Here is a 13,015-nt window from a genome sequence, read left to right on the forward strand (position 1 = left end):
CATCGCGGAAAGCGAAAAAAGGAAAGGTAAGAGAAAGATATATATTTTAAAGTCCATCTTATTTCCGCATATTGTGTCCTTTTAAAAAGTATATACGTATACAAATCATAAAAATTCCATCCGATAAATATAATTCAAGAAGAAAAATTATAGATGAGAATCTTTACGTCTGTTTCTGCACAGAGAGTGCCTATTTACAAAATAGAATTACATACATTTATGAGAAACTATAAAAGCTTTATTAAACATTACACTGTAACACTATGATATTTTGCAATGTAAATAGTAAACATATCTATCACTAGAGTACATGTCGCTATGAAAGCAGAACTATCGTTTATCAAAAGTTTGTGATACAGACTCCCTTTAACAATTTATTTTTAAACGAAGTACAAATACCTGAAATTTCAAAATATTCCTATTTCCCACAGGGAATTATATAAATGCAATAATACAGTACGTTGAAGCCAATTTTCCATCACCTGTTCCATCAGCTTCTATTTTAAAACAAAGATCCTTAAACACTAAAAAATTAAGATTGTTGCTGTAGGAAATTTCAATCATAAAAAACGAAAAATCTTCGAAAGAAGCTACAAATAAAAAGATGAAATTAGGAACAGCACCCGGATATTATGTACAAATCATAATTATATTTGCTCGTGAGACATCTGCTCCGGGCTTGATTTCATCAAATGTATGTGATCACATTTAGGGTTGTAATTCATTCTTATTTTAGGATTATGGTTGGGTTAGGTATAGCGTTGGCTCCTGGGTTGAAGGTGCGAATTCGGTTAGTGAAAGAAATCGACGCAGAGCAATTGTCGCAAGAGCAATAGCAATACAATCTGCACATGCAGTAATAAAGAAGTGAGATTTCCTACATATATATTTCTACTCTATCTATGGCATGCTTTTACGGTGGAATATAAATCAAATCATCAATATATAATGCAATATCAACAGGCGGGGATAGTTTTACCATCGTAGTAACTATACTAAATGGTCAATATAAAAATATCTAAAGCACTTAATTTGCTCTGTAAACATCGAGAGGAAAATTGAGAAAGACTAAATCAGTAAATCACCAACAAATTATTCATAAAAATGTATAACGTTCACAGAATGATCCCATCCGAATTTAATCAGTAATAAACTTCTACATCCAGTGAAACTGTGTGCAGTCATTTCATCTTGGAGCTAATTAAGTCATACTCTACCTCACCATTGCAAAAGAACTAGCAGTAAACTAAAAATTTATTTCGTGGAAAAACAGTTACTTAAACGTATAATGGTGACAGTCAGGCGCGTACGCAGGGGGGGGGGGGGGGGGGGGGGGGGGTTTGGGGGTTAACCCCCCCCCCCTTTGGAAATTTTTTGTGTGTAAACCCCCCTAAAAAAACCTAAAACCCCCCCCCCCCCTTTTGGTTTTTTTTTTTTTTTTTTTTTTTTTTTTTTTAATTATTAAACCTTACCCCCCCCCCCCCAACGGAGCAAAATGTCAAATTTCCAAATTTCGAGACCAAAAAAAAAAAAAAAAGTGTCCTCTTACCCCCCCCCCCCCCCCCCCCCCCCCCCCCCCCCGCTTATTCAGCGGTCGGCTGAGTCGTTGCGATTTTTTTGGGACCAAAAAAAAAAAAAAATGTGTCCTCTTACCCCCCCCCCCCCCCGCTTATTCAGCGGCTGGCTGAGTCGTTGCGAAATTTTCGGACCGAATTTATAAATGTTAAAACCCCCCCCCCCCCCCCCCCCTTGAAAAAATCCTGCGTACGCGCCTGGTGACAGTAATAATTAATCGAAGGAAGTATACCAAATTATGTTTCTCTCCGAGGATTGATACCTAGCAGTATTTCATCTTCTGGTACGCTAACAATCCGAAAGACTGGTGTGGAGTCACGGACCAAAGTAAAGCCGAACTTGTCGTAAATCCGAATCGCTGCTACCTGTATCTCCTGTAGTGCGAACTGTTGCGCGATGCAGTTTCGAGCACCTGCGGAGAAGGGAATGAAAGCGAACGGATCTCGGCCTTCGACGTTCTGGCGGTCGAAACGACTTGGTCTGAATGTCATATGGTCATCGCTCCAGACGTCAGGGTTGTGATGGAGCTGATAGGGGTAGATGGCAAGATCGGTGCCTGCTGGGACTGTTAGACCGTCGACGACCAGGGGTTCGGTCAGCAAGCGGCTTGAGGATACGAACGAGTACATGCGCTGACTCTCCTTGACACATTTCATCAGAAATGGAGTACGATGGAGATCTTCACTGCATAGGGAAAAATATTATAGTTTTTTATGTATAGTTTTAATACCTGTTTCACACGAGGCGTCATTTAGACTGTTCTCTCACCAGCGCTTATCAATTAGCTTGACTTTAGAATATAAGTGCATGTGCCAACCATGATTAGTTTAAACGTTTGCACTGTTTTACTTGTACTGTATGATGCGTCAAAGGTTGCGCCAAATTGAGATTTTTCTTCGTCAATAGAGACGACGATGAGCAGACTCTTCAAAACGTTAAAGTTCTACTGTATATTAACAGTTCTTTTTAGAACTCTTGCCGGAAGAAGAAGAACAGTCCTTTTAAAGAGAAGGTTGAGTTCTGGGAAGAGGTGAAAAATAATTTGTGAGCGTTACTCATTCTTATTATGCAAGTGTGGAAGAACATCAAATAAGACATGTTCCCTGAAAAGCATGGCTCTTCAAATGCCTTCATATTCTAAATATGCATGTAACATCGTAAAAATCGGGGGGGGGGGGGGCCCGGCTTTTTACGCCACTTGTTCGTGTATTCCCATATACATCTTTCTGTGTACAGTGTTTGTAACTTTACCAAGACTTGACCAAATTTCTTATCATTTTGTTGATTCCAAAACCTTGCAATACACACAAATTCTTATATGCTAGATGATCAACCTTTTCTGATCGGTTCCACACCGTTTCTTTCACAATGAAATCGCATGACCAGAACTCAACTTCATCTTTAAGGACATACATGGTGTTTCCGTATAAACTTCCATATACTTCGAAATATTGAATCTTTACATAGAATTGAGTTCTAGTCATGCCATTGTATTGTGACAGAAACTCTGTGGAAGCAAGTGGAAAACGGTTTGATGATTTAGCACACAGTCATTAGTGTATACCGTGTATTATTGATGTTCCATTGATTTGCTATTATTGTAAGCAAAATTATGTTACTGTTTGAATATTGAATAAACATCTCTAAGAGGCAAAGAGAGAAAAAAATTAGTGTATACCGTGAGGTTTTAAGGAAACATAAAAATGCTAATAATATAAATTGGTCCAGTCTTGCTAAAAGCCCCATGCACTATACATAGAAATGTATTCATGGGATTACACAGACATGTGGCATGAAAATATGGCTCACAATCTCTAGCTTTAACATGTCATATTTAGAATATTAGGGCATTTAAAGAGCCATCCTTTTCAGGGGACGCTTTTTATATGATGCTCTTCTACACTAACATAAGAATAGATAAGATCACAAATTTTGTTCTCCTTAACCTTCCTCATTGTGCAGGTGTCAAGTTACTGTCTGTATATCATTCAAACCAATGAACAGGACCTAGTTCTAAATAAGGCATATTTGTTTACCGGCGAACTTCACGAATCTCACGATCTTGGAAGAGTTCATCAACTTCCTCCTGGATCTTGGTCTGGTATTCTGGGTGAGTAGCCAACAAGTATAACAACCACGTGAGGGCGCTGGACGTTGTATCAATCCCGCCGAGAAGGAAAGTATTTACCTTTCCACGATAAAATGATACAAATACTGTGTTTGATTATTTCCTTATTCTTGGTAAAAACCAACTGGACGTTTTTAAATTATGGGTTCAGTAGTATTGATCATGTCCTGTTGAGTAGTACAAATCAAAGACGTCTGCTTAAATTTTCATGACGACTTGAGTATGGCGGATTAAACTTAGTTAATGTTTGTATTTGCTGGTGTAACCATTGTATATGTTCTACTATGTTTTCTACTTTAAACAAAACGAAAGGGAAATAGATGTGTCTCAATTATTGGCCTCCAAAGATTCATATACTTACCTCGTCTCTCATTTCTCTATCCGTTAGTCCGCCCTCTGCGTCCTTTGCCAACATGAGAGTATCCAAGAAATCCATGCCTTTGGAAAATTCCTATATAAAAAAATGAATTTATTTAGGCATTTCATACACACACACACACACACACACGCACGCTCCCCCAATAAAGCTATACAATGCAAACGAATGTTATTATTGAATATTTTACACATACACTCGTACACACATCCCTCCCATACCCACACCATACCCTGCTATGTTTATAACGAGATTAACTTTGTGTCGGATGTTGGAAACTTTGCGCTGTCACATGACTTGTTAACAACATGGAGAAGGTTGGTGTAACTTCTGTTCATTTCGCTGCACCACATTTGTGAGCATCGCATTTTAATTATTTGGCAATGTGAAACTATACAAAAATCGCTCCCCTGTTCCATTTGTACCTTAGTTCCTGCTTACCGTACATCCGGTCTGTCTGTGTTGCTCCCTACGATCAGAGATGAGTTTCTCCTGAAGTCTATGAAGGACGTCAATCTCTTTTCTCCAAGACTTGTAGAGTGAAGATCGTCGGAAGATGAAGTCGTAGAGAAGGGGTGGGCTCAGAGACCTTCAACAAGAACATATAAGTCAGCAGTTACGTTGCGTGAGCCCACCCTTTGGTGATCGAGCGAGGACTCGGTCTTTTCTCGGAAATCAATTGTGAACGTACAACTTATTAGGGGGAGGGGGAGGGGACGGGAGTGGGAGGGGAGGGGAGGAGGGAGGGGGAGGGGGAAGGAAGCGATCCAATTCCCCCCGTCCCTTTCCCCTTTTTCTCTTTTCTCCCTTTTGTTTCAACACTCGATTGAGGGGCACACGCCCCAGTGTCATCGAACAGTCTCTGTATCTGCAGTGGCATAACCAACATTGGGTGGTACTGACATTGGGTCCTTCTACGCACCTGGCCCACTACCATGTACCATATAATCCAACGTAATTCTATTTAGGTATCCTACCCTAAGCAATAGTTCCTTCAAAGTAACGATTCGGTTCTCGAAAGCACTGGACCTCAATTATTACCTATCAGAAAAACGAAACAAGTGATTTTCTTTAAAAAGATAAAAGACTACAAGCACCGAGCAAGCGGTCTATAGATTAAAGTAACCATCGTTATTACTTTAAAAAACAATTATACTAACAAGTAAAAACTAAGTACACCCCTGTAAAAACAAGCTTTCGTGAGAAAGAATGAGGCTTGTTCATCCTCGTGTACTTCCTCCTTTCACATTATGTGGCCAACACAATATCACCAAATGATAAATATCCATTTGAAATTTTATCTTTCGTATGGACAATTCTAAGATAATTGGTAATTTGCTGTCCCGTACTTTACCAGGAACAATATAATGGAAACGGAACAAACGTCAGTTGACCGCGAAAATGCAATTTCCCTTACTCTAAGGTTTAGTAAGCAAATGATTCGAAGCTGTTGCAGAGCTATCAATTTGATATTATAAGCAGAAATACTACATTAGAAGATCTAGTCGTTAACGTTTGGGAAAATAATATCTTCCACTGTGTCTTGCATGTAGTCAGAATGCTAGCAGGCAGGGGCGGCGATTTCTTTTCATGACCGGGGGGGGGGGGTGCGAGGGACGAGGGAGCAGTGGCGTAATGAGCAAAAACATTTGGGGGAAGGTTCCACGGGGCAGAGCCCCCGGAAGCCCAGGGGTTTTAGATATTTAATTACAGTCAGATCAGGACATTTTGATACCTTATTTGTGACGCTGGAATACAGGTCACTAATTGGAGTTGGGTCCAGGGGTGGAGCCCCCATAAGCGCAGGTGGTTTAGGCATCTAATAACGGTCAAATGAGCATACAGGGGCCCGCCTAAGGATCCTTGGTGGGGTTCAGGGGGGCAGAGCCCTCGGAAGCTCAGGGAAAAAAAATCATGCTATTTTAGCAACTTTTGTAAATCAAGAACGAGAGGGGTAAAGGTGACGGAAGTGACCAATTCACAGGTTTTGTTGTATTCAAAAATTACATTCCTTTAATACCAAAACTTTTGTATAAAAACAATTTTTTTTTTCACGCTTCACTTTTCTACAATGTTTACTCGTACATTTTAAAGTATATTATGCGAGGAAGCGTAACTAGAAGCGCGAAGAATTTTGAATTGGTATTAGTCTAAACGCGCACTCTTTGGCCCTCCAGAACCTAAAAGTGTGTTGCAGTCTTTAGTCAGTATTTGCAATAAATTTTTTTCTCACTTTTTCGTAAAAAATTGAAGGGGGGACTGTCGACCCTCGCCCCCCCCCCCCCGGGATTGCCGAAGCGAGAAGAATTTTGCATTGGTATTAGTCTAAACGCGCACTCTTTGGCCCTCCAGAACCTAAAAGTGTGTTGCAGTCTTTAGTCAGTATTTGTAATACATTTTTTTCCTCACTTTTTCGTAAAAAATTGAAGGGGGGCGTGTCGACCCTCGCCCCCCCCGGATCGCCGCCCCTGCTAGCACGAGTTATGTTCTGTGTCGTACCTCTTCATGAAAATGGTACCCAAGGTCGATACAGATTTCATGTATTCTGAGACACCCTCCTGGCAGCCTGACTCGTAAGAAAAGGCACATTGTAAGATGACGTCACTGGAAAAAGCACTCGTGGTTTTGTGGAGTTCGAGGAGCTCTCCCGCCGCACCTCTTTGTGAGATCACTGAAATCAGGGTGTCGGCAATCTATATTATATATATATATATATATAGTCGTGAGCATTAGTATAAGTTGTGTACAGCCTGTTGGTGTATTGGGGCCACTGATTCGAGAGGACTACAATCTATACAAATCATGTGCAGATGAATAACATACTAATAATATGCAGAATATAGCAAAATGAACAAAGACTGAACCCAGTTATGTCACCTATCATCTGAATACAAACATAGTCTTAATAATAAATCTTTAACGTGTATCTGGTGATATCTGATATGACAATAATTATTGTTCCTACACAAACTTGCTACAAAAATATAAAGAATTCAATAATGTTGAATAAAATTATCTTAATACCTGATTCATTTTAGGGATATAACTCTTGAGAACGTTGAAATGGAAAGAGTTTGTAATGAGTTTCCGATGTCTCTTCCATACTTTGCCGTCTGTTGTAACCAAACCGTCGCCAAGCCATTCATCAAATAGTCTATACACGTCACTCTGTTAGACGAACAAAACAAAAGAAATATTACGTCAAATGTATTTGGTGACTTGGTGTTTAATGCCTTCCTATAAAATTCCTAGTAGGGAGAATCTAAACAAAGTTATTATTAAGTGCCATTTTTCACGTTATATATTGTGACACCCATGTTCCAGTAGGAATGACATTTTGATCAAATCATCTAGTATACCGTTAACGAAAGTGACAAAATACCATGGAACTGCCCAAAATAAAAGATTTTACGTATGCCCATGCAGTCTCAATAGGATTGATATCAAGTTTGTGATTTCTCTGACCTCATTCTAAAAGCACAAGATGCAGTTCTTCATCTGCTCTTCAGAATGAGCACCATCACTTCAATCATGTTAAGATATTGCAGAGAACAGCCAATCATGCTAGCATAGGTCAATTGAATAGGCCTGTATTTTGCCACTTCGCTATTTATCAATTGCATTGTACCGCTTCCTTTAAACCAAATGCACCAGTATCACGAGCAAAGAAAATAAACAATACCCTATGATATCATTATGTTCATCCAAGTTTTATTTATATACCGTTTAATTTACGGGAAAAAAATTGATGATGATGATGACAATAATCAATAATAATAATAATGATGATGATGAAGATGATAATAACTATAATAATATTAAAAATGATAATAATAAAAATAATATTAATATATTCCGAATTCTACGCAAGCGTACATTTTCAATTGTTATAAGTCCATTTATTTTCTAATATTATTCCACTATGTAAAAACGATAAAACTATATCCATGTTTCCATATGCTTTATGTAATGCCGACAAACTAAAATTCAAAATGGACCAATAAAAGTAATCTGAATCTGAATTATACAAGGCCAAGATATGTTCCGAGGTATTTTTCCTCATCTATACCATAATGACCTTTTATTGCTTTACGTTTATTTCACGTTCACACTCCGATTGTTGCTTTCTTCATCTTTCTGCGCGGTCGCTCGTTTACCACATGTGCATTTTTGCCCAAAACAATAGTCACCAATTGAAGGAAGGACCGCTTTGCGCAATAAATGGATTTCCAAAATTACTCATTTTCTGTCTTGATTATAGCGCCATAGCAACCCTTTTAACGCGGGTAAAGATTAATCTTGCACTGGAAACAGTTAAATAATCTTGAGGCCTTTGTTGTATCTATCCTAAGTTAAAGAAGTAGTAGGTTGTGGCAATGCACAGCTCCCAATGTTTGTCTTCCGGACAGGAAAGTCGTATAGCTCCGATTAGTCTCATTGGACAACGCCCCCTATCATCAGAGTCCAGCAGCCTAACACGTTAGCCTATGGACTTTTACCCAAAAAAAACTCCTTAAAAAAAAATTATTTTTGTCTGTTTAAACAGGGATGTGATGGAGAAGGACTGGAATTAAGCCGCTCTCCTTTGACCCCATGCTCCAAGCCGCCGAAAAGTTATATGCGCTAATCTGCAACTGTTGACCAGGTGGTGAAATAAAAGAGCGCATGACATTTCAGGATTTAGATTTCCTACATGAGAAATGGTATCACATAAACTGTTCGCTGGCCCTTCATTGATTTCTCATCAATTATTAAATGTGTAATGAGTAGAGCAAGCGAACACAAAATTGTGTAATTTCATCCTTTTTCCAACTGCAAAAATACAGAAAACACGCGAAAACTCGCATTAGCCAACTTATAGTTATCGAAGATTGTATAATATGGATTAAATAACGGGCATTAAAACACGCACAAATTAGCGCATTATCCTAAAATATTGACTTTTCGTCAGGATCTAATTTTTCTTTTACTAACTCTGGCACACACATTATAGAAAGGGCGGAGTACTAATTGGAAAAATAGTTTGATGCACTATTCCCATTACATTCCCCGTACTAAAGTTTATAACTACACTGAAATTTTGCCGGTAATTTGACATTTTGTAATAAATGTGAAACTGGTGCATGGTCTCCGAAATTCCCCGCAGTGGAAGAGCGGTTCGGAGCATGGAACTTCAAAGCCAAGTCGAATATTACACATCCCATTGTTAAGCTTTAGAAATCACGAATGCGTTTGAATAGATTACAAGAGTTACCACACCTTTCTTTCACCTCCCTGGTTTACTACAAAAATCACACCCACCCAACGTATGTTGACACTAGCTCTCTCACTGGAACCCTCATGCCCCATTGACTTTCGAAAGTTCACCCACCGTAGTTTGATCAAGACAGGTCGCCAGGTCGCCATCTTTGCCTATACCTGTATAACACTAGCCTCTTGTCGATGGCCCTAACGCTGTTGGAGTCGGAGTCCGTAAATTCTGGCTCACTTCGCTCGCCAGAGAAACCGAGGCAGTTGCCCACCCCCCCCCCCCAACCAAAAAAGTAGTGGGGGAAACGCATTTTTGCCCCCAAACCCCCTCCAAAAAAAAAAAAAAGGAGTAAAGGAGTAAAGATGGTTTGTATTTTTACCCCCCAAAAAATAACAATAATAAAAACCTGAAGTAAATCACATATGAAATTCCATTCAAAGAAAAGGAAAGTTAACAGGAATTTAATTTCCTAAACATTGCTCATGCCACCTATATTTATCAATGGACGTTTTTATAATAGCGATACGCGCATATCGTGGGCATATTGTGAGAGAATGGGAAAGCGTGTCAGTTTTTTTGTTATAGGGGTAAGAAGACATGAGCCCCTGAACACTGATGGGGGGGGGGGGGGTATTTCTTATTCGATACCAGTGATTGACAAATGTTGCTGAAATGACATGATTTTCCGGTATTTTTCTCAATTTTTTTTGTAAGTCATACTTTTTATGCGTTTGTTGGAAAATTAGAAATTCCCAAATTTACAGTCGGGCGAAAAATATGCTTATTTAGAAGCCTTTATGTCACGGTCTGCAAAGCGGCTGGGCTCGGGGGCTCGAGCCCCTCTCACTTTTTGAAAAAGTATATTACAGAGAAAAAGAAAGAAAGAGAGAGAGAGAAAAAAAGTAAGTGGCCTGCCAATGTCACAAATGAGGTATCAAAATATGCTCATCTGACCGTAATTAAATGCCTAAAACCCCAATACTTACTGGGTCTCTGCCCCCGGACCTCACCGAGGGCCCAAAGGCGGTCCCCTGGATGCTCATTTGACCGTAATTAAATACCTAAATCCCCTAAGCTTGCGGGGGCTCTGCCCCCTGGACCCCACCAAGGGCCGTAAGGCGGCCCCTGGATTCTGACCGTAATTAAATATTAAAACCTCTAAGCTTCCGAGGGCTCTGCCCCCTGGACCACGTCAATAGCCTTAAAGAGGGCCCTGGATGCTCAACTAACCGTAATTAAATATCTAAAACCACTGATCTTCCGGGGGCTCTGCTCCCTGGACTCTCCGCCAATTAGTGGCCTGCCAGTGTCACAAATAAGGTATCTAAATATGCTTATCTGATTTATTAATGCCTAAAAACCCTGAGCTCCGAGGGCTCAGCCCCTTGACCCCCGGCCGAGGCTCAGGCACTGGACCCCACGCCAAATTTACGCTCCACCTGATCGTTAATCCGCGTGGCCTGCATGTAACGTGTAAGAGTGGTGGTGATGCAGATTTTTCTTCTGTCCCCCCCCCCCTTCCAAACGTTTTGCTCATTACGTCATTAACCCTGGAAGGTTAGCCCCCTGGAATGTTTGCCTGAAAACTCGTCGGATTTTGATTGTTAATTGTGGTTGTGCAATCTTCTTCAGACATAATGTCTTCTTAAATTTTGTGGAAACAGGCAACGGCGTTCTTTTCGGTACATATTATCATGAAATGTACAAGTTTTAAAGATGTCCCTTTTGCAGCCAACATCAAATTCTATAGAACTTTGCAGGAATTATGAATATGTTATGTATGTCCTATCTGTGAAATTTAAACTTGAGCAGTGTCCTAATATTCAAATTATGCAAGAAAACCAGTTTACTTGCTAGACTTAACCGTCAGACACTATTGAGTGACTGACTGGCTTTTTTCATCTTTAGTAATACATAAAATGAGCTGTAAATGGTACATGAGCATTTGTCTACATCAATAACCCACTTCTTGTAATGGCCAAAATTAAACTGATTAGATCTTTGCGCAGCATAAAACATTCGACCATTCGGTACAATGGTCTGAAAAATCAGTCTTACTTACTGGCTCTCTAGCTCCTAAGTCGATTCGACAACAATTACTAATAGTCGTTATTTTCCCACTTAAAGACATTTTCAAGCCCCCTTTTTGTAGGGAAGTTCTAAATTAGTATTGTCTTTCAAATGCCGTTGGAATTGAGCCTTTTCATTTTTTTGGACCTGCAAATGGGACATAGTATACCTTTAAGGTCGCAAAATGAAATACGTTATAAGGTATCTAATACAAGAAAGTCTAAATATAACTTACTTTGACCGTACCAACACGGTCATTGAGTACATTCCGTACAGATTCAGGATGGTTCAGTATGACAATGGGTTTCCATCCTATCCAAAAGACACAAAGTCTTCGATAGGTCTTAGGCATGTTACGATGCCACTCAAACCCAGGAGTCACGGGTCCAGGTTCTTGCAGGATATTGCCGAACAGCCAATGAGGTGGAGCACCTGGAAGAGTGCGCCGAATGTGAACGATTCGCTTTACTTCTGTCCATACTGCGATCATACAGAGCAGACATCTGTACCCGAGAAAGCTGAAAAGCACGGATAACACCAAAACTGAAACTGGGGCAAGATTCCATAATGCCATAATTGCTGCCCCACTTTTCACCGCGTTGATAGTCAAGAGTAATATCACAATGATTCTTCAAGAAGGCCGATTGCATGGATAAGTGGAGAATATCTAATCTCTTCTATACCGCGAGCACATCTGAGCTGCCGTATACAGACGCCAGCTCATTGACTTGCACTGTAACTTAATACTCATATTTATAGATTACTCATATTCATAATATAATGGAATAGACTTGTACGGACTACAATAAACGAGCTTATTTTCAATTCGCATATTCAAGACAAAGAAACCATTAAAGCGCAACGATCCACGCACAGGAAAAACAAGTCTATAGGCGGTGTCACACAGACGCCAAACATCCGGATTTTAGTTATCCGGAAATTATTCGTAGCCTGTCTGTCACCAGTCTGTCACCGACGTAAATGAAAAAAAATAGATTTCTAAAATCTGGTTTATTCAAGATAGGTCGGGATTTTTCTGTGTGACACCGCCTTATATAATCTTCTATATAAGTAATATGAACAAATTTCACCCACATTCGGCCTAAAGATCAGTGTACCTCCCACACAAACGGCGAACGTTTGAGTGCACTAGAGCGTAACACCAAGGTACCGGATATTTATGAAATAGGTTTATCGTAGAAAATTGGTGAGAGTGTGAATGTCAACACCGCTGTGCGTGCGTGACTTGTCAACTCTCTCTCTCCCCTCTCCCCCCCCCCCAAAAAAAATAAGGAAATTATATATCTAATTCTAGTAGATGCGGATGCACATCACAATGCATAAGTCCATTGTCATCCCTCCGTCTAAGATGGCCGGGATCACCCTGCAATATGAATATGCGATTCCTTCACAAACAGATATATCCGTGAGGATTTAGATCTGCTCATGCAGCGAGTTTAGAGTGCCATTAATTTGCTAAATTTCAGGAAAACTAAAGAACCTGTGTATCGGGAGAGATAAAATCTAAACCCTACACACCTTTTTTTCGTAAAATATCGGCCATAATGTCTAAATTCCCTTCTGTAAATTGCCGAACAGTCAACTATATTCTGTT

The 13,015-nt window shown here is 39.8% G+C and overlaps 1 protein-coding gene across 1 annotated transcript; it reads right to left on the reverse strand.

Moving 5' to 3' along the window:
* Nucleotides 1-1,778: 1,778 nt before the first annotated feature.
* LOC591706 (cytochrome P450 4F6-like) lies at nucleotides 1,779-12,113 on the reverse strand. Its single transcript, XM_030994125.1, has 7 exons — nucleotides 11,636-12,113; nucleotides 7,104-7,247; nucleotides 6,579-6,772; nucleotides 4,521-4,668; nucleotides 4,065-4,154; nucleotides 3,612-3,763; nucleotides 1,779-2,259 (listed from the first exon to the last, which is right to left on the reverse strand). Exons 1-7 carry the CDS (start codon nucleotides 11,972-11,974, stop codon nucleotides 1,812-1,814), a joined length of 1,515 nt encoding a protein of 504 aa, XP_030849985.1. The 5' UTR covers nucleotides 11,975-12,113; the 3' UTR covers nucleotides 1,779-1,811.
* Between the last annotated feature and the right edge of the window lie 902 nt (nucleotides 12,114-13,015).

Source organism: Strongylocentrotus purpuratus, unplaced genomic scaffold (genome assembly GCF_000002235.5).
Source record: "Strongylocentrotus purpuratus isolate Spur 01 unplaced genomic scaffold, Spur_5.0 spur5_scaffold_21, whole genome shotgun sequence".
Lineage (NCBI taxonomy): Eukaryota > Metazoa > Echinodermata > Echinoidea > Camarodonta > Strongylocentrotidae > Strongylocentrotus > Strongylocentrotus purpuratus.